Genomic DNA, 27,763 nt, shown 5'->3' on the forward strand with positions numbered 1-27,763 from the left:
AAGGGAGACTGAGTGATCAGGGGTTACTGCAGGGCAGGTGTATGTGAGAGTCAGGGGACTGGACAGGTAGAAAATCCAGGGGCATCTAGTGGTTAGAGCATGGCAATGACTGAAGGAAGGGACAGAGAGGCACAATGAACAAGACTGAGGCACTCATTATAACAAAGTCTATCTGTTGGTCAGTTTACTGGTCCGTCCACCCACAAGAATATCTCAGCAAATATTGGATGGACTGCCATCAGATTGTTTACAGACATTTGTCCATCTGTCCAACCCATTCTTGTGAATGCAATATCTAGGTAATGCCTCAACATATGGTGCAAAAATTCAATTGGACTCAAGGATGAACCAGTTAGAATTTTGTGGACTAAGGTCAAAGGTTACTTTGACCTTAGTCCACAAAAGGTTACTTTGACCTTAGGCTTCACAAAGTACGTTTTTGGCCTGTTGAATTTGATATTTCAAAGGCCACCTCGACAGAATTTCTGCACACAGTTACTTGGACTCACAGATGAATTGGGTTAAATTTTGTGGTCAAAGGTCAAGGTCAGTGTCACCTCACAAAGCATATTTTTTGGTCCATAATGCAAGAATTCACACACTAATTAACTGTAACTGAACTGCTTGGTGGAGGCATACAACCACAGGGCAGCAACTAGTTAATCTAATGCCCTCATCAGGGCAAAAATTCAATTTGTCAGTATAAATTATGACCAAATATCTGCAACTTTGTGCTTCGTACTAATTAGCAAATGTTTGAATGCTAAAATGCTAAACTGATATAGTGAACATGGTAGACATTATGTCTGGAAAAAGTATCACCATGCTATCATTCTCACTGTGAGTGTTAGCAATTAGCTCAAAGCACCGCTGTGTGTAAGTGCAGCCTCACAGGGCTACTATAATGGCTGTAGACTTGTTGTTTCAAGTCAGTTGCTTCAAATGTAAATGTATCGGCATGAAGGACTTGTCATTGTTCAGTTCTTTCAATCTACACATTTCAACTTGCATTATGTCTGATGTATCTATAGCTGCAAAAACCACTTAAACATTTTTTTTCTTTTCCACATGAGAGACAGATCAGTGTGTACATTGCCCAACAGGGGCTGCAAGATAGCATTCTTCACTGGTGTCTTGTCGTCATCCCTCGAGGGATGACCACACCATTTTCCAGGGTAAAGCAAGCCGCTGTGGAAAATCTGTCTTCCTCACGTGCTGTGCTTCATAATAGGATCATCCTCCATCTGTTACTAGCACTAATAGTGTTCAGGAATATAATGATAATGATTAATGTGACACCTTGCACTTTGTTAACAAATAGAAAAGAAGTGGAAATGGAAAAACTCCATTCTCAAACTAAATTAGAAAAATATATATTCTGCATACTACATTTGTTCTGCGAACCACTGGTTGGCAGATTATCCATTTTTCTTAAAGCATATCTTTTTTAAATGTTATACTGACTTCAAACATACCAGAAATAATGGTTAAATATACTTAAATAATAGGGTGTTATCAAGGTGTGTTATCAAAATGTTTTGATTGTCCTACATGGTGTGCTCGGACTTCTGTACTTAAACTGTACTATTTTCAACATGCATCATTTGTACTCAGAGCAGTGATGATATAAAAGTAGAACAACTTAAGCTATACTTGACTTGAAGTATACATGTGCACTTGACTGTGCTATTTGTGCAACATTTCTTCTGGGCTGTTAATGCTAATGTTGGCTTTGTAGCAATAGCAAAAACTTACATACAGCACCTTTAATTGTGTCTCAATAACTCAACTATATTATAAGCTCTTGTAATTATATATTATTACTACTTGTTACTAAGCACACAACTCACAGGTATACTTTGAAAATTAAAATGAAGTATAATTTGATATACTTTGTCTTTGGTGTAAGGGCATGTTGCAACCATTTCCTGTGTTAAAGACAATGGAAAATTCTCGCTCTCCCTGTTTGTTCACTAAATGTGTCCAAATCCTGTCAACACTGTGTCTCAATGCAAGTGTCCTCTAAACATCTTTGTAATTATCCCTGCGAGATTCCTCAGTGAGGTCCTGGATGTTAATATCTCTGCCATGCCAACAACTGTGTACAAATCCTTCACCTCTGCCTGCATCCACAGCTATTTTAATAAGGTCAGTCCCCAAAGAAAACTGACTTTCTTCTTCTGACTGTATTACTGAGTAGTAGCAACTCTTTTCATGATACTCAAGCTGTCTCCATTGTTTGTATCAGGGTTCTGATTCCTGTATGTCATCAGGTATTTGAAACTTAAATCTACAAGGGAATGAATATTAAAGGTTGAGACAGCATCTTTTCTGAACGTTTCATATCAGCTTTTTACTGATTCATCCATTTATTTTCATCTCTCCGCTTGGTCTGTGTTTATTTTTTCATTTCCTTGTATGGTTTTTATTTTGTATGCTATGTCTGATTTTACATTATTATTATTTATTGGTGAAGCCAGGTCCATATCACATTAATTTTCACTCTCCTCATCAGCTGAGACTGTATATCAGCTAAGAAAAGGCTCAAACCATTACACACAGAGACAGGTCACTCCTAATGAGGAGTTCTGACACAAACAGTGACGCACAATGTGACGAAATGAGGGAAAGGACAGCATGTGGGAAATAAGGGCTTGAGGCGTATTTTAAAGACATTCGTTGCAGGTAGCAGCAACATTTGGATGAATGACTCTCGAAGTCAGGAGAAGCTGTCCAGGAGGCTTTTAAATAAACAAAAACAAACCACAGAAATCTTGTGCTTGTTAATATTGAAAATCACCAGACTCAGCTGTCTTGGCCTTGTCTTTCCCCTCTTCACTTTTTTCTCTCCCTTTTGGACATTTCTTTCTGATTCACTTCATGATGTTATCAACAGATATATGTGTTTACCCAGACTTTATCAGTCTTGCTCTCCTTTTCCTCCTCAGCCTCTCTCCTCTCTGTGGTGTCATAAAGACTTCTGACTAAAAAGTTTATACAAAATAACAGACTTTAATGTATTTTATTTCTTCTAACACAGCCATTCAAAATCTGCTTAAAACTATGTTTTTGTCAAACACAATTTGTACCTAGTTTTGTTCTCATCTAGATTAAAACTTAACCTCAGGTGCAAGCATTTTTGTCTGAACCGTTTCTTAATTGCCAGTAATTTTCTCCCACACAAACAGGACTTTGTGATTATACTGATACAGGAAACTATCAGAGATGGTCACGATCGATGACTCAAACTTTACGATCTGTAGGAAAAGTATTCTCTGCTGAAATCCAGTTCCTGAACATGACGCTCACAGGAAATAAAGCGACAATCGCATGAACATTTTGAAGAGTTTGTGTAGAAGTGCAGGGCAATCATAAGAATGAGTATATAAATATCCACATTTACAAATTATCAAATGACACTTATGATTGATTGCAACCTTTTAAAAATTGAACAAAAAACATAATTGCTGCATGGCATCTTCCCACGGGAGATATGGTGATTATCCTGCTCGATTACAGCCAATCACACACAAATTGCATTGTAACGGTGAGAGCATGTGCAAGCACCATCTGCGCTCATAAAAGCATCTTGCCACTTGCCACTGTATTTTGTTTCAGTAATTTTCCTCCACGTCACAGCCGAGAATGTCATTGCAAATTAACTGTCTGCTTTGGTATTTTGGGACGAGGGACGTACAGAGGAAAACCCTTAGAAAATACAGCTTGGGTCCACACTCTTGTCCTCCCCAAGGTGAAAGTATCAGCATTTCTGCTTGAGGGGATGTGTGATAGGCTGATGCTGCTGGACGCAGGTGGTCGGTGCGTATTGGGATCGTCATGCGTCATCGAGGCATGGTACACAGTCATTTCCCAAAAGCGCAGCCTCTCTCGCCTTGTGTGATGTCCACTAGGAGAAAGCTGAATGAGCCTTGCTTTGGCACACGCTCACACACACATGGCTATGGAGTACTGCACTGTACTTGAGAACTGTTCTGAGGTACTTGCGTTCATGAGGATTTCCATTTATTAAGCTACCATGTACTTCTATTCCACTACATTTCAATTTTTTTATTCTGCTCCAACTATAATCACTAAGAAAGTCCTCCAACCTGAACGACAACATTGCTTGGAGGACAAATACACTACATTGGCTTGCTTTGGGTTTGTGGCCCTTTACAAGAAATCAGAGCCTTATCGAGGCGTTCTGTCATATGTTTCAGATGTCTACGAGTAGTTAGAAGTTCCACCGAGGAGTTGTTTCCTCTCTTAGGTTCTCGGATGGTTTAAATAATTCTTAAAGGGTCCAAAAAGGTCAAATGTTAAAGTTTTCCTCTTTTCTATATCCGTAATTGTCTCAGGACAACTTCTTTTTAGTGTCTTTTAGTGTCCTAATTCTTTGTTTTAAGCTAAAACGTTTATACTTTTACTTAGGCTTACCCTGAGTATTTGAAATGCAGGGCCTTTCCTTATACTGGAGTATGTTTACAAAACTGTATTCATACATATGATCTGAATACTTCTTTTACCTCAGCACATAAACAAATGCTCAGGCGTACATTATAATACATATTGTATGCCAGTCCTTGCACCTGGTAAACAATTATACAGAAAAAGTCAAGTGTTCCAGTTTCCAGAAGATATAGAGCTTTTTATTTACTGCAGTTTCATTTCATTTTTACATGATATCACCGAGAGTAGTTGCGATTCATTTTGCCAAACGAGTTAAAAGACAATGCTCAAATATTGTTCAAAAACAGATTAATGGGTTAATAGGAAGGAAATATTTTTCCATACAATCCACTTTAAAGCATTAAATATTACAGACAGTGTACATTAAAACATTTATCACTGAAACGTAACATGAACAGTTGATTTATTCAGTGTCAGTTCTGCGCATTTTCCCATGATTCTAACTTTTCACCAGCATGAGGGAATTTTTTTTTTTCTTAGGCAACAGAGGCTGACAAGAAAACTAACAAGGGACAAAAATGTTTCCTATAATTGCACCATCAGGCTGCGACAATGCCTCGAAAGGAAAATATGAGATATTTAATATTTGACATTTATAATTCAACAAGAGAGAAGGTCTCGGCTGGAATGTCTGCTGGGACAAAAACCAGAAAACGATGACAGACAATATAAAGACGCATTTTTAGATGATGAGGGTGTCTTTTTAAAGGTGAATGCCACTGAATTAATTGGCATTTGTGATTGTTAACATGCCATCTTTCATAGACAAAACTGGATGAGAGGAGTTCTTACTGTAAAGAACCAATGAACAATGACAACACCATGGAAGATTTAGGAAAATGACTTTTTGTATTTTCTGGCTACTAACATCACTCTACTGTAAAAATTACTTTAACTTGGATTAAACAAGCTTGATATAAGATCACAAAGTCACTGTTACTTAGCAGCTCCAGGCTGAAAATTGGTAAGACAACATCATTCATTATTTTTTAACCCACATTTTTTTTTTTTTTATCTGCGACAACAGGACGGTCTAACAGTGTCTACATTCATGAACATTACATTCATTATCCTGTAATGTGCAGAATGCTAAAATAACTTATTCAGCTGATGGGATATTTACTGCACTGTTTTTAGTGAGATGATTTTGGGACTGCTGATGGAGATTTGGTTGGTTTACAGCTGGTTCTCTACAGACGTCTACTTGTTCTTCTTTTTCTGCTCTTGGAAGAAGTCATTGCAGGCAACAGTCAGGGCGGCCACCAACACAACAAACTCATTGAAATCCACCTCGTTGTCTTTGTTAGAGTCCAGGTCGTTCATGATTTTCTCCACCAGCATGGGATCCTTCTGAGACTGAAACCAAAACAGAAAAGAACATTAATCCAACAAAGAAGTGATGTGATGGACATTTTTGGAGACGTTTAGTCATGTCTTCTAATGATCTTCTTATTGACATTTCATATCCCTGTTTGAGCAATTAAAAATACCTTCAACACATATATAATATATATAATATAGTCATAATATAGGAATCATTGGTCTGTCCATGTAGGATGAGTCACACCCATGCTGTCATTTGATTGTTATTGGAGCTTAGTATTGACTCAAATAAGGCAAAAGCTGCCATCCATGTAGAATGATTTTGATGTTAAATGACCTATGAGCTGCAGCCAATCAAACACCACATTTATTGCTTTGGTGCAAGGCTTGGCTTTCCTTTTCCACCTTCAAGCCTCTGAGGCAATGTGATCTTTATGTTGTGGCACTCATTAGAGTCAGAGGTTTAAATTAAGATCCAGTCTACACTGAAGGAAAACTCAGGTGGGATTTATTTCGTTAGGAAAATATTGGTTAATATAGGTTTTGAGGTACATTTGAGCAGAGTGAAAGTTGATAGCACTAAGAAATGAAATGTCTAATCAGTGAGTAAATTCCTCTCAAAAACACAAATGTATTCATTAGTATCAAGATGGATTTGATTTATATGCTTTCTGCTTTTCAGCTAAACCCTGCTTCATGATCAAATGGCAGCATAAATAGTAATAAAAAATAATAAAACAAAAAATGAAAGAAAAATGCACACTGAAATATTAATAAATAAAAAATAAAATTAGTCAAATGGCAAAAGAAAAGAACACTTTGGAAAACTGAATAAACTAAAAATCTGTCTAAAACTGCCAATTCTAAATTGAGAGCCAGCTAAAGTTAATAACAGAAAATAAATGAGTAAGTTAACATATATATAAAATAAAAACTGAAGGACTCCAGACTTTTCTTTCCTCTACAGCTTCCCTTTAATCCACTGTCCAGAGTTTCAGTCTGAGGAGCATCTTTTTAATGTCCCATTGCTAAAATAAACTATATATAAATATACAGTTATCTATCAAGCCTTGGTTTTCCAAGTGTCAGAGTTTTCTGTCAAAGGAGAACGAGGGTGAATGTTTCTCAGTGGTGACTATAGCCCAAGGGGATGTGATGACATCATGGAGGTGTCTATATTTGGAGTCGATATGGGCCACCGATGATGATGATGATGTGTGAGCACCTGAGGCTTCCCATTCGCATGAGGGAGGACAAGAAGCGAAAAGAAAAAATATATCTGAGGGCATCAGAGGTTTTAGGCCTCAGCCACTTGGTCGACGTGTTGGTCTCAATCATTTGAAATCGCTGGTTTGCACACGCCGCTATCACACAGACTCAGGGGCCGGGGCTTATTGCAAATGCCCTTATCTATCTCCCTCGCCACATCCTTTACTATCCACAGTGCTATGACGTGAGAGCCACCAGCAGTTACATTTTGACAGCAGGATAGCAATCGATGAGAAAACAATTTCCCCCGAACAAGGTCAGAGTGCTTTTTTTCTTAAATCATTTGAAACAGGGTTATATAATTGAACTTTTAGGCCAGTGAGGCATCAGCAAAGCATCACCCAAAGTGGTGACCATGCTTAATGATCAAATTACCGTGATTACTACAGGTCATTATAGAGCAATTGAACAAACACAGGGAGATGTAAAGGTCACACTTCAGTGCACAAACACATTTCCAATAATTAAAATTTTTGCTGACTGTGCAAATGGTCATATGTTTCCCTTTTGGAGGAGCCCTCTCTATACTCTGCAACATGATGTAAAAACTTCAATTTAAATAGATGACAAACAAGATGAAGAACAACATAACCGTAATGCTGAAATGTTTACTTTACCGTGAGGAAGTCAGTGAGCTCACTGTTCAAAAGCTGCTTCAGCTCGCCTTTGTTGAGCTTATATTTGTCTCCATCGTTTCCAGAATAGTTGTAGAAAACTGCTATCAGCGCATCCATTGCACCCTCGAGCTGGCTCGGCATTCTGCTGGAAGGATGAAAACTCTTGCAGCTTCCTGAGGAGGAGAGAGTTGTAATGTTTTACACATTTAATTGAATCAAATTAACATTATTCACATAACAGAAAGAAACAGAATGATAGAAGATAAATGCATTTAGACACGTCTTGAACTGACACGTCTTTAATTGTTTGTCAGTGGGAGAGGTGTTCTTACCTGGTTAGAGTCCTGCACAAATGTGATGAGAGACGCGGTGCACAGCTTGTTTATGTGGAAATGAGGAGAAACTAAGTGGGCCATGCTCTATCTTTGTGGCGATAATTAATTCCACAGGTGAGACGCCCATGGTAACTGTCATCCTTTCCAGATTTTAATCAATGCTGTTCAGTGAAAAACAAAACATGTACCAGTGTAACCCTGGAGGCCCCTTGGGTATTCATCAAACCCTCAGCCATGCATGGATCTTCACATGTGTGTCTGCATCACTAAATACATCCCTGAAGTCGCTCCAGCTCTCTGCAATGCTTCATCAGAGAGAGGATGGGTTAAGACCTGTCAGAGAAATCTCACTTGTATTCTTCTACCTCTTTTATGGCTGTTTTTAATGATTCAAGACGTGTCTAAATGCATTTATCTTAGTGCATGACCCATAAAAACATTCTGCCATTGTTAATGTAAGTGTGATACACTGGTGATATAATATTGTCTTTTAGACTGAGGGGGGAAATTTATTGCAGCTATGCTAATTCGTTAATGAGAGAAAGCACAAGGGAAAATATTATGTGGAACGAATGTGATGTATTTTTCTCAGGGGATACTACAGGTTTCCATTTCTGATTTCTTTTTACATGAGTGGACAGAAATCATTGAAATGTTATACTTGAATACAGTGGAACGCAACTGAGTACATATACTCAAGTACTGTGCTGTAAAAATTTCAAGGTACTTTTTGTTGAGCATTTTAATTCATTACATTACATTTCAGTGCGTAGTATTGCATTTTCATTGCACCACATGTATTTACAGATATTTTTAAAAACTGCAATAAGAACTACAAACTCTCAGACCAAAAACTTTGACTGTGTCTTTGCAAACTAAATATGCACAAGTAAAAACATAAATCTGGTGAAACTAAAAACTTAACTTAAGGTTTGATTCGAATCAGTTGGTACAAATAAAAGCTAAAGACTTCTCTGTTTGCTACAGTCTTCTGTTTAAATACCTTTGTTCATGCATGTAGTGCATATGCAATGTAATTCTTACTCTCCCCTTTAATCAGTCTTCTTCTATTTTAGCTCATGTACTTCTCTCCTTTGTGTTTCCATTATGAAAAGCACATTTCTCCCAAAAAGCGTTTGCTGTTGCAGATTAGTGGTAGGTAGTTCAGGTAAGGAGACAGTCTGGCCACTTCCATCACATCAAGTACATTATCACATTTACTTAACATTGTGTATACTTTACAAGTGATGGAAAAAAAAAATTAAAAATGGGTTTAAAATTTGCTGGTGTGTTCCTGCCTTTTGAGCATCCATTGGTTTCACCTTATTTAGGTATAAAAAGTCAAGCGTGTAGCGACTTGCTGTGCTGCTTTCCTTGCTATCAGTTTTCCATTCTCTCACTTTCACCTTGTGATTCAAAATCATCACGTTCACATCGTAGGTTTATTTTTAGCAGCAGCATTCATCCTTTGTCATTTTGTGTCCTGCGGCCCCTCTCATACGATGATTGTCCCTCCTCTGTCACTGAGTCAGAACTGACAGAGGAGAATAACACTCTATTCAGCCCACAGCCCCCAAAGACAACACCTGAGGGATATTAGTTGTCAGGTGTGCCTGCAACTTTTCTTCCACTCACAGCTACAGCCACGGAGAAAAGAACTTTCCATTTATCAAGGTGATGAAACAGTTTCCCCTCACAGGATATTGTGCAGAGAGGTGACCCATGAAACCCCTGACACAAACTGACACCACATCAAATGTTGAAATGTTTTTTTTAAATTGATACAACAGAATCCAAAAATTGCTAAGTTGTTTTAGATCAGCTATGGATTTGGTTTCAATGCACGAGCTGCACAAGATACCAGATTTGTACATCTTACATCATATTTAGAAGCAGAAAGTATATAGTTGATAATACAAATTATTACAGAATTAAAAGCATCGTGTTTAACCAGTCCACAATTTGATTAGTCTTTTATTTGAAGGTCAAAAAAAGCTACAACCTAACATTGGATGTGGTTTTTGCATTTATCTCAATTGTACATGCCTACCCTCCATTTTAACGGGTGAATGTATACAAGGACAGTAATATTATAATAACCACAAGGCTCTTCACCATCATCTCTTAAAGATGAACTTGAATACCCTGTGACGCAAACGCACAACATGAGTTACACTGGCTTCCCGTGTCTTTTACAGGAGATTTTAATGCCCTGCTCATGGTCTTTAAGGTGATGAAAACCTTGCCTCCTTCCTACCTGACAGATGATGTATCATTTTATATTCGCTTGTGTGCCATCAGGTCCTCTGCAGTATCTTCAAGGTCAGCACAGAGACAATAGGACATGATGCATTCTGTCTGTATGTAACCTTTTAAATGTCTCTTATATTTATATATATATATATATATATATATATAGAGAGAGAGAGAGAGAGAGAGAGAGTTATCCTTTATGTCCTCTATTCTTTGGATCTATTCTTGTACTTCTGCTGTTTTGATTTCCCTGTTGTTCCCAGATCAATATCCCTTATCTTATCTTATCTTATCTTATCTTATCTTATCTTATCTTATCTTATCTTATCTTTACAGTTGAAGACATTCATGTCCCCCTCAGACTATATTTATTCATCATTGAGATGGTTACTGTGAATTGTAAACTTGCAACTTACATTATTTTCCTGTATATATGTTGAAGATCATTCTTAGTATTTTTCATTTTGCTGTTGTTACCTGTTGTTGCTGTCTCTGCTGCTGTAACGCAAGAATTTCCCTCATGGGATCAATAAAGTACATTTATCTTATCTATCTATCTTATGTCAGTTTGTCCAGTGCTTTGGTTTATGACGAAATATCTGCAAAACTTATGACATTGTTTTTTGTGTTGGGCTCATTAGCAAATGTTAGCATGCTAACTCACTAAACTAAACACAAAACATTCTCTCTGCAAAACATCAGCATGTTAGCATTGCCACTGTGAGCATGTTAGCCTGCTGATACTAACATTTAGCTTAGAAAGAACAGCCTCACAGAGCCGCCAGCTCTACTGTAGAATCTTGTTTTTCTTTTGTCTCATTGGTCTGTGGGATCAAGCCTGCAGATCCATCTCACCACTGACTATGAATTCTTCAATTTTTGCTCTGCACCAGGCTCACCCAGTCTTCCACTCTTGCAGAGACTGTTGGAGTGGATGAGATCAGCAACTGTAGATGAGCCCTGACATGACTCCTGGCTCCTGAAGGTGTGTTCTCTCCATACCTTGAGTGCTGTTAACACGGGCTGTCACAAACCCTGAAGCAGCCTTGACGCAGCGAGAGGAATACACTCAGGAGGTCCAGGCTGAGGTAGTCTAATATCACACTTATGTGCCTCGGCCCACAACTCAAATGCTGTCAGGAAATTTGGTGGTGAAATGGCTATTCAGTCTGAATATCAGAGTAGGGCAGTGACTGACTGCTTTTGATAATCTTTCATTTAAAGTGACATTCCTTCATCAGCTTGCCGAAAGCAACTGAAGGACCATCCTCTATTCCTTGTCTGACAATGACTATTATTTGAAACTGACCTTTTTTGTCATATAGATATAACAGCTGAGCATGAATGCAGGTAATGGAAACCCTGTTGCTGTTGTATTGGGCTTGATTTAAACTCTCCTCCTCAACATACAGTCCTTACACTTACATTGATACTAATCTTCCTTTTCTCTGGGTTATGTGCTCTCTCTCTCTCTCTCTCTCCCTGTGTTGCTGTCTTCCTGTTCACATATCATCTTAAAGACAGGGAATATTCAGGCAAAACTTTTTCTCAGAAACCTTCCTTTGTGCTGCATTCAGTGAAACTGGAATCAATCAAGTCTAGTCAAATGTCATTCAGAGTGAATTCTGTTTGAGATCCTGCAGTTTGTGCAAAAGCTTTGGCAACACTTTATTTTAACCCCAACAATGCCTCCCTATCTAAGATTTATAAGCAGTAAATAGATCATTAATAAATGGCTTATACAACACACAATCACAAGATGTGGGTAAAAGCTCAAAAAATAAATCTAGTAAGTGGATCTTGAGTTACTTTTTATTTATTCTTTGTCAAACTACTCTTTCCAGAGCAGTAGTGCAACTAAACTACAGTGTGTTCTAAACCATTTATTCAGGGGATAATGGTTAGGAATGATAAATATGGGCAAGTTGAAGTAAAGTGAAGCTTTTCATCAGGGGCAGGCCCTGGTGTGAGGTGTTAGGATAGCTGTGCTCACTCTGTCAGAACAAGTGTAAATAGCCGCTGGAGGATTTCTCACTGTCTGTACCTCAGTGACTGGCTCTGACAAACGTAGTTACTTTCTGAAACAAAGATAGCTTTTGGCATTGGGCTTTACTCTCTAAATGTTTGGTAGCTCAGCCCCAGTTTGAACACTGCTGTTTCGACAGTGGTAGAGACTGGGTTCCAATGAAATGAACAAACAAGTAAATGTGTATGTGTCAGTGAGAGTTCATTGTTGAGTCATTGTGCATTATATATAGCAGATTTCTTTGCTCTGAAGCATGACACTCTCTGAACCAGGGATGGTTTGGGTTTGGGCAGGGTTTCTTTGACGTGCTGTGGCAGCAGAGCTCAATGGAACAACACTCTCCCTCAGGAGTGAAGGGAGGAGTCTCACACCTTGTCATTGTCTCCTCAGATACTTAGTGGTGTACATTAAAGATAATAGTGGGTTCCACTGCTAATTTATTTTACCAACACTTGTCTGGCAAGTGGTAACACGTGTCCTGCATCCACTCAGTGAGTGGATTGAGGCACTGAAACAGATTCTTCTTATCATTTTTGACAATGTGCTAACAGCTGGACTTTCTTGAAAGGGTCATTGCTTTTGCATCCGACAAATAAATCAGTCAGTGGCCAGATCATCTGCCTTGAGCTGACAGTTATTTTTGCCTTCTGTGATTATCACAGTTTGTCTTGATATCAAGATCCCTCAGGAAACAATAAGCCAGAGGCCGTTGTGATAAGAGTCTCCAGACAGCGTGCATTACTCTGTACTGTATGTCGTCAATGAACCATTGATCTCTAAAACTACTCAGGCTTTTTGTATTTTTAATCACTGTCTCTTCATATATTTAAATGAATGGGTTACACTTTATGTTACCAATATTGTGGCTGTAAATTGCACTGATATTATCACTGCAGTAAAACCAGTTTTTGTGTTGATGGTTGAAACAGAAATGGTCTGTATTCCACAGGACAAAGTTTCATCAGCTGTTGTGTTGACACAATACCCCATTCTTGTAATTAAACACTGCCAACTGCTTCCCATGTATCACTCATGGCTCATTCCCTGGTTGAATCTGTTGAAAACTGCTGTCCTTTGAGTTGAACTCTTTACTCTGTCCCAACTTTTGAATCCTACCTTATACAAAAGCATATCAAAGTAAGTTAAGGCAGCCGGAACACAATTCTCTTCATTAATTATTTTACTGCAGGGCATCTTTGGTGAAGACTTGAGTTTTATTGCCCTCTTTTGGCTGATCACAGGTATCAGAAAGTGTGGTGATGATTCTCAGTTCAGTGAGCATGCTGTGCACTTTATGCTGTCCTATCAGAGGCGGGATGTTTTTTCTAATGCTCTACCTTTAATGTTGTCAGCCCTGCACTTTACAGTTCTTTTATCACCCTTTTGTAGTCCAGTCATAAACCGTCATGAGACGATTTATGACTGGACGTTATGTTAAGCTATCGTAAAATTATATTTATTATTACCTTTTTTTGCACCAGAACAGCCTCTAAATGCACCTTGTGAAATGATTTTTGTATTATTGTTTGGCTCGATACTTTGGTGAAAATAACCACCAGTGAGGTGAGTGAGGTGAGGATGGATGGTACCATTCATAACTGTGCTGACCACCAACTTAAGCATCTATTTGTAATTGTTGCATTTTGCATATTAGCCTATAGATCCACTACTCTTTATTGATTCCATGTGTCATATTTGCATTGTTGGTATTCTATCTATATATCATTAATATGGCCAGACTTTGGTACCAGTGCAATATGAGCCTTAAAGGAATGATTTGGCATTTTGGGAAATACACTTATGATACCACTGCCATGTCTGTCCAGTCGAGAGCCAGCGGCTGGTTAGCTTAGCATAAATGCTGGGGGGAACAGGCTCTGCCTGAAGGTAAAGACATTACCTACTGTTGTTACTTTTGACGCAATTTAATGAAAGATATTAAGAGCAGGAAAACATTAGTTAACATCTTATAAAGCGCACAGCATCACATGATATTATTAAATCCCCCGCTCTCTACAGAATGACTGTGTCACACCATGGAAACAAGAGCTGTTCCAGTTCAGTTTTCAAAAAATGAAATCTTTTCTCTAAACTCAAACTCAAACTGAGCAATAAGCCAATAACAATCCAGCATCAGAAAGGAAGTGCTTTTGAATTCATGTCTCATTTGACAGCTTGTGTATGATTAATTACTCTTCTGGGCTCATTTTGAGTTTGTATGAATGTGTGTGTGTGTGTGTGTTTTGTATGGATCTGATAATCTGAGAGTGGAAGAGGCAGAAGTATTTACAGGCTATTAGCTAACATGTAGGAAGGGAATATATAACTTGCTGTGGTATACTTAATGTTTATTCTGTTAATGTAAACAACTACAAGACACCATCCCTTGTATTTTGTGACAAAGTCAAATTCACAAGTAAACGGAAGCTCTCGCTCCATGATTTGGGTCAAAAATGAGAGCTGTTGTGGCCCGGCTCCTGAGTCCTGGCTGCAGTCCTTGTGCCCATGAAAAAGAGCCTTTACAGAGCGCCTTCTTTTAAAATGCAGGGGGGTGGGTGGTGGTGGAGGTGGGGCTTGAATATACATAAGAGGCTAAGACAGTCCACCAGTCCAATTTGGCACAACATCACCAGACAATTTGCTGTTGCTTAACCTAAACGAGGAAGCTGATTGGGTCTTTCCATTCATTTAGACTCTCTTTATCCTCTCCTGGGGCTTGTTAGAAAATAATCCTCTTGGATCGGCCCTCTTTTGGAAGAGAAACACCGCATTAGTGATGAGCACAGGCAGGTTACTCAGAACTGAAGCTTTATCCTGGATGTCGGATGTGGACAACGTGACTGGGGGCCAGTCCCAGGACTTGGTCCTGCAGCCTGTGTGGGACTACCTTCACCAGAACCACCATGACCTCCTGAGGAGCCCTCTCTTCCCTGTGGTCCTGTCTGTCACCACCTACTTCTTCCTGGTTGCTCTTTACACCGTGTTGGACCTGCTGGCTCCCACCTGGCCCTTTATCAACCGCTACAGGCTCCATCCTGACAGACCGGTCACCTGGCCTAACATCTGGACTACGCTGGGTGTGACTATCTACAACCACCTGCTTTATATCTTCCCTGCCGCAGTTGCCCAGTGGCTGTGGAGGCCGCCCACCCCGCTGCCTCGTGAAGCACCCACTCTCTGGAGCTTCTTCCTGGGCATCCTGGGTTGCATGGTAGTCTTTGACTTTCAGTATTACCTTTGGCACCTGTTGCACCATCGGGTTCCCTGGTTGTACCGCACCTTCCACGCTGTGCACCACCAGTACAACCAGCCTTTCAGCCTGGTCACCCAGTACCTGTCTGGCTGGGAGTTATTCAGCGTTGGATTTTGGGCTACAGTGGACCCCATCCTCCTCCAGTGCCACTGCCTCACAACATGGGGCTTCATGGTCTTCAACGTCTACGTTTCCACCGAGGACCACTGTGGCTATGACTTCCCGTGGGCCATGCATAACCTGGTGCCCTTTGGCCTCTGGGGTGGTACGCCCAAGCATGATGCTCACCACCAGCGGCCCGGCACTAACTTTGCCCCATTCTTTTCTCACTGGGACTGGCTTGGAGGCACCCACACTGTGCCAACTCCCTCCAGCCACGCTGCCACAGGAGAGCCAGACGAGATGAAAGGGAGAAAAGACTAAAGAGCTTGAATTAATCTCTCATTGACTCTGTCACTCTTTTACTCAATCCGCCTCTTTTGTACCTGCTCTCATTCCAACACGCTTGTTTTTTTCTCTCTACCCTCCTGAAGATCAGTCTCTCTCTTTCCTGTTTCCCTGCTTTTCTCTCTCTTTGATATTATTGTATTGATTGGCTCTGCTCTCTGCTCTCTAACAGAACATGGATATTCTTCACAGTTTAAGAGATGATTATCACTCTAACATTTCTTGACCTTTCTGGTAAGTTGTTGAGAGGAACGATTTTTAATGTTTGTTTTGTGTACAATGATAGTATAGATTATCCTGTACTGTTGTACTATGTACATTTATCTCTTATTCATAGAGATTTTCCCATTTATGTTCATGTATTCATGTATTGTTATTCTGTCCCCATGTTATTCTCAGGTCTGTTTCCATACATGTGTAACATGTTTTGAGCTTCCTTGAAAAAGAAAAGTTAAAATAAATAAAACCACTGATTTGAGATTTGTTCTGTTCACTAAGAAGCTCTCACTGAGAATTTGCTGACGGTGGATGGTGTGATCTGTCAGAGTGATTACACACACATTAGCACGTACATTCTCCCTCTCTCCCTCCTCAGCACTGACCCTCTCACTCACACGCATGAATAGCAGTCTTTTAGCTGCATCCCAGTATGATGCGTGGGCGCAATACTAATCTATCATCCTCTCTCTTTGAGACAAAATGCTCTTACCGGAAGAGTTTTTCATTAAACTCCCAAAAAAGAAAATAACTTTGCGGTGGCAAGTCTTCACATGTGAACACACAGACTAAGTATTTTAAGAATGTCTGTGAATTCGCAGCAGCAGGTGTTGATACTTTGAAATACTCTGCTACGTTTTGGAATGATTCCTGTGTGAATCAACAGATTTTCCCTACCAATTTAACTTTTTTTGGTAATGAAAAACATAAAATCGTGTGGTTGTGTTGGGTCAGAATTTCCTCAAATAAATGGTCATTCAAATAAAATTCTAATTGGAATCATCATCATGTTTGTTTTTACAGAATCTTGAGTTTTTACTGACATATGATCTTATTTAAACTTCAACAAATAAACCAGCAGAGGTCACTTTACCAACCAACACAAATTAGAGAAGCAAGGCTACAAACATGTCAAGCAAAACAAACAAAAAAACTGCATCAACAACACTTACTTTGACAGGTTAAACCGTAGAGGAATAAAGATACATACTTTCCTAATTGTACAGTATCTAATCACACCAAAAGTGAAAAGCAGTGAGTCATGGTGCTGTCGTGGTGCTCTAGCCCGTCCCTGTCTGTAACTCCTGTTTCTTTGTTGTTACTCACCAGGTGACAATACCTGCAGACAGAACTGTTTTGGCGTGTTCCTGGTACTTGGGGAAATTAATTGTTGCAACACGTTGCTTATTTTAGAAACACCGAATTCATATGCCTCAAACATAACTGTTAGAATGATTCCAGCACTAAGATCTGAGACATGAATTAAATAAACACACTTTATCGCCACATCTGGTGATGTCATGGATCTGTAATGTGTGTGTGCATTTTCACCAGTGAAAATGTGAGCCATTTCTTTTTATCTAAATCTTTTTAGAAATTCATAAAAAGATTGTCAAAACACTAGTTTCTAAAAACTGTGTGCAGTGAGGTTGCAACAGCAGTGGTTTGTTCTGCAATTGACCAGCACCAGAGGAAATCTATTCACTTATGCAGAAGTAAATTAAATTGCTGTTCTAAAAAAAATGCAACTGTTGCATCAGGTCCAATCAGTGCAAACTTTCAGTAGGTTATCTAATATCTTCTCTTATTCTTAAACCTGACTGTATATGACTTTTGTGGTTACAGGACTGTTGCAATTTACAAGTCCCTTTACTCTAAATATTGCATCACCACGTGTTGCTACATATGTGTTACTGCAGAAGTGTCTTAGCCTCATAAACATGTTATTTCTACACTTTGCTTTTTTGTGTATTTTGTTACCTTTGGACAGAGTGCGGCTTCCTGTCCACCTTGTGTCTAGTCTTTGTGCTAAGCTAACTGATGTCTGTTGTAAAATACAAACATGGGTGTGCTCTTGTCATTAAACTCGGGAAAGAGAATAAGCATATTTCCCAAAACACTGAATTATCATTCATATCATGACATTGACATTATGCATTGCACTGAGCTCTTTAGAGTGCAGCTACTGCATCTGTACATGTGAAGTCATCACAGCCCGTAATAATGGGATACTGTCCATTTTTGCCATACCAGTGCTGCCTCTCATAGCTGTCATAGCAAGGCTGTGGTTGCAGAGAAATGTTGATTGTGTTGTGCATTATTAAACATGTGTACACCTGCATCATGTACAAAGTAATTGGCTTTTTGTTCCCACATGATGATTTATGGTCATAAACTCTGCTACAAGAAATGTCACTCCCGACATAATTCATGATGTCCTCAAATCCTTAAGCAAAAGATGATTTCCCAACTTTTGGAAATCACCAAAGTCTCAGACTTTTATGAAAATAATTTAACCAGTCTACAATTCCTTACCCATTTCTATTTGCCCTGGTCACATGGTGTAACTCACAAATGTTTGAAAGGAGCTGTGTAAATGCAGCCAGGGAGTGGCCAGGTCCCATACATGTGAAAAGAAGGTATTCTTCTCAGAGTGCTGACAAAAGGTAAGACGACACTCCATAACAATCATTTACCTTTAACTCTAACAGCCCACAGTTCTGCCTCAACCAGTCATTATACAGGAAGCCGTCACTATTCAGCCTGTGTGTGTGTGTACCTGGGGGGAGGGGTGATGACTCTTTGGGTGAGGTCATTTCGTGAAACACTTCAGTTCAATTACTCCTTATCTTGAGATAAAGACCAGGACCATTTAAATAACCCTTTGCTGACACTACATTGTCTTTTAAAAGAAAATGTGTTGCATTAAGTAGGAGATTTTAACGGAAAATAAGACATATAACATAGATCATATGAGCTGCATGTTTAATGTAAAACATGAAAAAAGCAGCATTTAAGACCAAATCAACTCTGGGGAAGGAATGTTGTATATGAGATCACTGGCTGAGGTGCATCTATAAATAATAAGTAGGGATGAGCTGTTTCACATCTGCGTTTCACACACACAGGTGAAGTGGGAGGACAGTGGGAGGCATTAACATGCCTCAGCACGCACTTAAAACATTCTTTACCCCTCTCCACTGACACTTTTTCTGTCTTTCTTCAAAAAACACAATCATTGACAACTGAGTGAACATTAACATCCTTGATTCTTTGAAAAAAAAAAAAAAAAAAAAACTGGTCTGGACACTTTCTGACACTGAAATCTACCATGACACATTCCACGAATTCCTAACATTTCTACAACACTCGGAGAGTGATCCATGACGACGAGTCTCTTCTACATCCCTCTCCAACTGCATGATGAAAACAGACCCGGTGACTCAGAGGCACACAACTTTAATCGGTTACGCAATAGTGTAAAGGAGTTTCACAGAAACTGCTCCAGAAACAACTCCTGTTGTTTTATCATTTATTTAAGAAACTATGTAACAATACCACACAATTTTCTTCATGTAAGTGGTTTAAAACAACAAATTAAAACTTGCTGCAGGAACAGACAACACAAAAAGCAGGGATAAATATTACGCTCTAATGCTCTGTACACATTAGATTAATGTGGCTCTTTTTTTTTTTTTTAACAGATATTATAAACTTTAAATGTTCAGTGCAATGAACTACTCAGTCAAAATCTTGGCAAAAACCACATTTATCTGTATCTGTGCAGCCAAGAGGACTAAGGCACTGAACTCCATTTCTATATATGATAAATGAAAATATGTATATTGTTTCACATTTTAACACCAGACAACAGTTCATAATGAAGTTGTATATAACTTAAAACATATTGCTTTCTCATCCAAGTCCTGGCATCTTCACATTTAGAGTTCATCTTTGGTTATTTGATGCTTTGAGGTTACCTGGTTGCAAATGATGGCCCTAATGTCCATTATCACAGGCCTATCTAGTGTGTCCCAGTGACACACTGTGTGTACAATGCAATTTTATCGGCACACTAGAGTGCAAGCAAGCACAAGCATGTCGCATGATATCTCCTTCTTCATCTGGCTAACAGGTACTGCTCTGTGTGTTCCCACTTTCTGACACGTATGACTTGCTCTTCCTGGAGTATTTCATGGAACTGAATGAAACTCTCATCCTCTCCACAGTCCTGCTGCTCCTGCACAACAACGTGTTCTTCACATGGTTTCTGAAGTCCTCAGACACAAAGTAGTAGATGAATGGGTCCAGGCAGCTGTTGAGGCTGGCCAGGCATAATGTGGAGATGTAGAAGCTGTAGCCATTATTGATCACTCCATCCTTCAGGAGGGAGTAATGCACCACCAGCATGATGTTGCTGGGGATGAAACATACCAGAAATGTCACCAAGACGGTCACGATCAATACCACAGCTCTGTGTCGGTTCTTTGCAGCCGAACTATCATCCATGCTGTTCCCTAGAGCCCTGAGAAGCAGAATATAGGCCACAACGATCACTACACACGGGACGAGGAACACAACCATAGCCATGAAGATGAAGTAGTAGTACGGGAGCTGGACAGAGGGGAATGGATTTTGGGGGTCATGTATGATGTTGACATCGTGGCAGGTGGTTATGTTGGGTTCTTTGAGCTTGGCGGTGTGGTCATACAGGTACAGAGGGGTGGTGGTGAGCCAGATAAAAGCCCAGATGGCTACGCAAACACCAACAGCCACTTTGTTGTTCTTCCTCTGCTGGGACAGAGGGTGAGCCACAACCCAGTACCTCTGCACACTGAGGCAGGTGATGAACAGAACGGAGCAGTACATGTTCCCGTAGAAGAAGCTCACAAGGACTTTGCACAGCGGCTCTCCATAGGTCCAGTTGTTGCCGTTTAAGTGGTAGGCAATTTTTAGGGGCGTCCAAATGACAAAGAGCAGGTCAGCCAGAGCCAGGTTGGCCATGTAGATGGATGACGGGTGCTTCTTCTTGGTCCTGAACAGGAAGACCCAGATGGCCATGCCGTTGGCTGGAAGTCCCACTGCAAACACGATGATGTAAATGATTGGGAGAAAGACTGTGGTGAGGCTACTCTTCAGCGTGTCTGATGTTGTGTGATCCACAATTACTCGTCCTGAGTTTTCAGGGTCCACAACCCCAATGAACCCCCGACTTTTACCTACAAAAAATCAAAAACAAAAACATATTAGAGCTGAAACAACTGGCTGAACAAATGACTGGTCAGTGTAATATTGAAAAAAAAAAACGATCCCTGTGTGAGGATTAGTTGCTTTACTCTGTATTATGTAATTGTAAACTAAGTATCTTTCTAAATAAATTTATATACGCCTACATTTCCCGACATTCCTGTCTGTTTGGGAGTTGACCACAACCCAAGGTTAAACATTTAAAGTGCGTCTAAATTCGCTTCAATTCTGTTCACACGTTTCAAAAATACTTCGCTTAAACTACTTAAACATAACCAGCTCATGGTGATATATTAGTACTCTCTTGAGATCAGACTAATTGCGTCTCATTAACTCGGTAGGTAAGCAACCGAGCCCCTTAACACAATAAACAAAGAACTTCCGGCCTTACCTTTGGCATTTGAGGCAGAAAAGTAGCAGAAAATAAGCAGAAGCGACAATAACCGAGTTAGAGCCATCTCTGTGTTCCTTCGACGGTCTCTACGTTGGCTCTCTTTACTTCACCCTACCCCCAACAACCTCTTAAATGTCGGATAACACTTCCAACCGCCGAGAAGGACACACCTCGAGACTACCTGCTTGTGCGGTTACGTCATCGGCGAGTAACTGCCTACCTGTTTTATCTGCGGCAGGTTTTTTTTCCTACCGGAGGTTTCCACTGAACTCAATGATTCCAGAAATAGAAACTGCCCAAATAAATAAAGTGATATTCAAGACAGTAGAGATAAAGTCGTCTTGAGATTTAGGATTTGATATCATGACTAAAATGTTTGAAATCAATATTTTAGAATTTATAAAATACATATCATTTATTTATTTATTTGATTCTGTTCATGACGGATTTTTTTTTCTTGAAACGTAACCTTTGTGGTCTTGCAGCAACAGACAGAAATATGTGTTGAACTGTTTCACAATTTCCTTCAGTAAAATTCTTTTGGTCATTTGTGTCCTCATAGACTTCTTATATCCTACAGTTGCTGTAAATTTCACCTCAACACCACAAGTAATGGTCTATGTTCATAAACCTGAAATTATTTTATGAAGTAACTGCTTGTTCATTAGAAAATAGTAAGACAGAATTTGCATCACCTTTTCCTCAAGCCTAAGGTGACATCTCTTAATATCTTGTTTTGTCTCAACTCATTATTTCAGCAATTTCTTAAAAACCAAAAAATAGAAATGGTTTATGTTTATATTTCATTTGACAAATGAACATTATTAGACTACAAATCCTCTGGTATTTACTAACTTTGCCAAATACTGTTCTTTGTCTTTGGCAGCAGTTTCTGTGAAAACACACCCTGTTTGGTTTGAAGGTAACGTGATCTCCCTCTCTCCGTCTTTATCATGTAAGATGAATCAGCTCAGTTAAAAAAACAAACAAACAAAAAAAAAAAAAAAAAACAACAAAGCTGAAACTCATAACCAATGTCAATATGTATCTGTAACAGTGATGTGATCACGTCTCTCCGGTGAAGAAATCTTTAGTTTTCTAAGAAATCTTTTACTCAGGAAAACTAATTTATACAGTGCTCATAACTTGTTTTGTCAAGCCTCAAGACCTGATTAAATAAAGTCTTCCAGTTAAAAAAAGACCAAAACTGATCTCTTCAGTGCCCTCATGTCATTTTAATACAAGCAGTGAACTTTTACTTTGAGGCAATTAGCTTCACAAAACTCACACACTTCAAGAAAACTCTTAGAGAAAGAGCCATTTCTGACCAGTTCTTTATAGGTATGAAAAAGCTAAGAATGAAAAATGTCCACAGACAGAACAAAAAATGTGTTTGTGGGGTCTATTATAAGGATCAAATGATAGTGACCTGGAACATAAGAGAAAGTTTGGAAGACCAACACAAACTTGAATTGACAGTAAAGGTTAAATAATAAGCCTGTTTTGAAAATAAGGAACAGTCAGGTTGACCTTTCCACCTGCCTGCCTGCCAGGAAGTAAAATGTCAGTAAACCAAATGGTGTCACTGCGGGGGAAATACAGTAAGTTGGACAGATAGTTTTATTGGCAAACTTTAAAATGTATTTATACAAGTAAACATTATTACTAAAAGAAAATACATTAAAAGAAAATATACTAAGCTTGTATCCTGCATCATACAACATGCAAAATGTTGCCCTTTAGTACCAAAGACAATCACTCCCCTATGAAATCAAATACAACAAAATACATTTTAAAAAAACTTGAATTCTCAAAAGATATAAAAATAAAATTTATTTACAAAATGTTAAAAAAGTATTACCCAGGACAACTCAAAGCTTCTAGGATGTCATTACTACATAATGCTTTCCTAAATAGGAAAGGTCACAATACAGTTAAACAAGAAATCCATCTTATTTTAACTGATCAGGAAAAAGCTTAAACCCCAATTATTCTCTAGCAGTCGGTGCTCTGTGTCTTGTCTGAATCAGAAGTATATGTGTTGTTCTTCCTTGAGTATTTCAGAGCGCTGAAGGAGATCCTCATCCTCTCCACTGTCCTCTCACTCCTGCAGAAATGTGTTCTTCACATGCTCCCTGAAATCCTCAGAGATGAAGTAGTAAATGAAAGGGTCGAAGCAGCTGTTAAGACTCGCCAGGCACAGGGTTGGTGATTAGAAGCCATACAAGTTGTTTGGTAGACCTCACCCAACAGGAAGGATGTAGTGCACCAGCAACATGATGTTACTGGGGGTGAAGCACACTAAAAACATAACCAACACGGTGACGATCAAGACCACAGCCTTCCGTCGCTTTTTTGGCAATAGCAGGATCTGCCATGCTGTTCCTGAGAGCCTTGAGCATGAGGATGTAGGATATGATGCACACGACAGTGGGACCAACAAACCCCACTGTCCCCATTGTCAGGAAGTAGCCTGCTGCTATTTTCGTCTGGCTGGGCCTGGTGACATCATGGCAGGTAAGGATGTTGAGGTTTCTCACGTGGACCTCTTGGTCATACAGGTAGAGAGGGATGGTGATAAGCCAGACCACCACCCAGACTGCAGCACAGACAGAAACAGCTAGACAGCTGCTCCTCTGCTGCCAGGACAGCGGGTGGACCACAGCCCAGTAACGCTGGACACTTATACAGGCGATAAAGGAGATGGAGCAGTACATGTTGCCATAGAAAAACGCCCACCAGCACTTTGCACAACCCCTGTCCGTAGGTCCAGTTGTTGCCGTTGAAGTGGTACTCTATTTTTAAGGGCACCCAGATGACAAAGAGCAGGTCAGCCAGAGCCAGGTTGGCCATGTAGATGGATGACGGGTGCTTCTTCTTGGACCTGAAGAGGAATACCCACAGAGCCAAGGCATTGGTGGGGAGCCCCACAACAAACACAATGATGTAGATGATTGGGAGGAAGACAGTTGTGAGGCCACTGCTCAGGACTGCGTTGGCTCGGGAGTTGACCAACACCCCATCATTGGTCTCCGTACCACTAAAGCCTCTTTCTTCTGCGATGGTACAACACAAAAACATATGCAAAGCAAGAGTTTAAACAGGTTTATGTGCAGGAACATGGCCTAGTGCAATTGCCTACATCTGAAACTCAACATGAGTTGGATGAGTTCCTGTCAGCTGCCAGCTTTGTGACCTCCTTTCTCTAAATTGGCCTTTGAGCTTGAGTCGTAACTATTACAATGATCCATTTCATAAAACTAATACTTTTATAATCAAACACTATTAATCCAGTCTATAGAGGCATCAGGACCAAAACATCAAACAAACAGAGCCTATAATCGACGTATGTAGTTTGGTATCGCGCATTTTCGGATCCTAATTCTGTCGGAGGTGAACATTTTGTCTTTTAAAACAACAACGGTGGGAATGAACAGAAGGCAACTTACCTTTCTGCAACAGGCAGGTCTGCACGCAACATAAAAGCAGGAACAGCTGAAGCCATCGTGTCCTAAAGTCATGACTACAAATTGAAGGTTAAAAACTGTGTCCGCGGGTGCAGTCCACCGTCAGCGACTCAACACGGTGTCAGCATAGACGGTTTTGATACGTGCGCGATGTCATTCAGTCAGGTGACCGCGCATTGCTCACCAAAACACACCTCAGGAAATTGTCGATGGTGGGAGTGCTTCTTCCTCCCGCCGACATTTTGTTCTGAGGTATTTTTTTTTATCTGCACTCGGTGGCGGAGAAAGATGACTCTTCAAGCCCGGATATGACATCATGATATGTGTACACCTGTATCAGATGGTACCTGATAATATCTCATATTTGTATCTCATCAGAGGACATCGTTACTATGACAGTACATGACTACTGGTGTGATTTTTTTTTAACAGACCGAGGCTTTGGTGCGAAACTGTGAACATCTCTCAGCTCAGTAAAAAAAAAAAGAAAATTCAGTGACAAAAAATGTAACCTACAGAGCACAGCATCGATCTGATCAAAGTGGCATCTCCTGATTTTATGGAGATTATAGAACAGACGCTACTCAACACAAACGTGTGTTCAAAGTGTGAGTGTATGATATGGAATATGTGTGGAAACCCAGAAGGCATTTTTGGCCCTGATCATTTATTTTTCATCTTCTTTATCATCTTTTTTTTCCCCAGTCTCTCTTTCTAAGCTTGGTTTGATATGTGAAAACAGAAACAGGATTGTTTGTAGTCCCATCCAGACCGGAGTACTATTGGTGTAGTTCAGCCTCTTGTGGCCCAAATGAGTATTACTAAAACGAACACTGAAAAATCCCTTTTTTCACACGTCTCTCATGGCAGGCAGGTGAAACAAGAAACCCACCTGTTAGCAGATTCTTTTGAAAAAATCACTTGTTTTCACAGATGGCAAAAACTGATCGTGGCAAAAACAAATACATAAAAAAATGACTTGCATCTCATGGCTCGTTTTCAAAAATGAAAAACAAAATCTCCTGATTATTCATGTCTTCTCTCTAATAAAGAAAAAAATAATAAATAAAATTAATAAAAGACCTCTGCTTTTATCCTTCTGAAAACCCACCATGTTGAAATGTACAGAAGTAGTAACTATTCACTTTTCCACAAACTGGCCTTTATTTGATGGAATCTAATGGTCAAATACAGAATTATTTAACGTAATAAAGATATATGTTTTACATGCTATATAGGCTGTGCATGAATATTTCTATTGTGAAGTGTACAGTACTGTATGTATGTTGTCTCACACACAGATTTGACTTAAAAGTTTGTAGTCAATTAGACCCCAGAAAGGTGTAACTCTAAGTTAAACTTCTTATGAAAGAGCTGTTATAAAACTCCAAAAGAGAATTACTGGATGAGTAATCTATACTGAAACTTCTTGTAAAGAAGTAGGAACTGGGGCCTCTCCAGCATTTACAAAATAACACATTACTCTCTCCTACTCACAACATCAAGTGTGTGAGAGAGTTCACACATTCAATATTTCCAATTACATTTTTACAATAATGTGGCGCCATCTGTTGGAGTATAGTGGTGTAAAATTACAACTTTAACAAGATACATACTGCATATTTCCCACCAGCAGGAGGCAGCATGAAACTAACCATGCCAAAGTGGGTTATTCACTGAGTGCTTAACTGTTGTTTCTTGGTTGTCTCTAAACACCCCCAAACATATTTATTTGGAGATTTTTAAAAAGCGTTGTACATGTGTTTTTTGTTTGTTGTTTTTTTGGTTTGTTTTTGTTTTTGTTTTAAATGTACAAAGTAAAACATAAAACATAAGTAACAAATATTGAAACTAGCTTTTCAGCAAATTTACACAGAGAAAAAAAAAAAAAAAAAACTGAAAAAATAGCAAGAGCTTTAGTTCCATTACATGTAATACCTACAGATCTAGGTTATAAACTCATAAACTCTTACCCATACAGTGCAAAAATAAAAGCATTTCATAGTATTAAAAGTTCAGCTGAACTGTTTTAGAAAGCATGTTCTTACGTAATCTCAACTTCCTTCCTTCTAATCATGAAGGAAACATAACTCAAGTAGCTGAACCCTTTATATTAGCTTTGTGCTCTATTTGCTGTTACTTGAACCTTACAATAAAGAAATGTTTACTGTTTCATAAGCTTTGAAATCACAGGTAAGTGTTGGTTAAGTCATGCAGTCCAATCTTCCCAGATGCGACAGTCTATCAGACCAGTAGTTTCTTGTACTGGCTGTTGAGATTTGCTTGGTGAGAGTCCATTTTGGTTACTGAAGTGTGTATTTTGGAGCTTTCTGTACAGTTGGATCTCAGAATTGCTCTGCTGCTAGATCTGTATGAATCATGATGTATGACTGATGCCCGCTGGAATCTTCTGACACCTCAACGCTCTGGATAGTTGTTTCTGGCACTGGGATGATCCAAAGTAGAGACCAGGGGATCCAGGAGGCAGTTCAGACTTCCCAAACACATAAACACTAGGTATGCTGCGTAGGAGCCATCAGGGGTCTCGTGGATCTTAACACCTTCACCTAATTGCAGGTAGTGTGCTAGCAGTAGACAGTTTGTGGCATGAAACACAGCACAAATATCACCAGCACTGTTAAAGCCATCACCAGTGCTCTTGTTC

The 27,763-nt window shown here is 39.4% G+C and overlaps 4 protein-coding genes, 1 long non-coding RNA gene and 1 pseudogene across 6 annotated transcripts in view; 2 read left to right on the forward strand and 4 right to left on the reverse strand.

The window, feature by feature from the left end:
- The window catches only part of s100z (S100 calcium binding protein Z), a 22,058-nt gene extending 13,997 nt beyond the window's left edge, over positions 1–8,061 (reverse strand). The window contains exon 1 of the mRNA XM_051073080.1: positions 8,012–8,061. The gene's annotated coding sequence lies outside the window, so the exon portion shown is untranslated. The remainder of the gene's footprint in view (positions 1–8,011) is intronic.
- LOC108873800 (3-hydroxy-3-methylglutaryl-coenzyme A reductase) overlaps positions 1–27,763 on the reverse strand; it is a 336,264-nt gene that overhangs the window by 180,020 nt on the left and 128,481 nt on the right. The gene's annotated exons all lie outside the window — the stretch shown is intronic.
- LOC108891072 (protein S100-A1) lies at positions 4,622–8,063 on the reverse strand. The gene is made up of 3 exons (XM_018688196.2): positions 8,012–8,063; positions 7,680–7,852; positions 4,622–5,826 (listed from the first exon to the last, which is right to left on the reverse strand). The coding sequence occupies exons 2-3, from the start codon at positions 7,818–7,820 to the stop codon at positions 5,671–5,673; spliced, it is 297 nt and encodes a 98-aa protein (XP_018543712.1). The 5' UTR covers positions 7,821–7,852; positions 8,012–8,063; the 3' UTR covers positions 4,622–5,670.
- Positions 14,927–16,493, forward strand: LOC108891073 (cholesterol 25-hydroxylase-like protein 2). Its single transcript, XM_018688197.2, has one exon. It carries the CDS (start codon positions 15,070–15,072, stop codon positions 15,967–15,969), a length of 900 nt encoding a protein of 299 aa, XP_018543713.1. The 5' UTR covers positions 14,927–15,069; the 3' UTR covers positions 15,970–16,493.
- On the reverse strand, positions 19,434–25,339 carry LOC108891071 (uncharacterized; annotated as a pseudogene).
- Positions 25,816–27,763, forward strand: part of LOC127142818 (uncharacterized) — a 25,156-nt gene continuing 23,208 nt past the window's right edge. The window contains exon 1 of the long non-coding RNA XR_007813890.1: positions 25,816–25,972. This is a non-coding gene — a long non-coding RNA (uncharacterized LOC127142818). The remainder of the gene's footprint in view (positions 25,973–27,763) is intronic.

The sequence above is a fragment of the Lates calcarifer genome, linkage group LG9, assembly GCF_001640805.2.
Source record: "Lates calcarifer isolate ASB-BC8 linkage group LG9, TLL_Latcal_v3, whole genome shotgun sequence".
Classification (NCBI taxonomy): Eukaryota; Metazoa; Chordata; class Actinopteri; family Centropomidae; genus Lates; species Lates calcarifer.

Excerpts from the sequence above, each read along its gene's own strand:
- LOC108891073 (XM_018688197.2), top strand. The coding sequence starts at position 15,070 with ATGAGCACAGGCAGGTTACTCAGAACTGAAGCTTTATCCTGGATGTCG.
- LOC108891072 (XM_018688196.2), bottom strand. The coding sequence starts at position 7,820 with ATGCCGAGCCAGCTCGAGGGTGCAATGGATGCGCTGATAGCAGTTTTC. Across the intron at positions 5,827-7,679 it reads AGCTCACTGACTTCCTCACG|TCTCAGAAGGATCCCATGCT; the intron begins GTAAAGTAAACA and ends TTTTGGTTTCAG.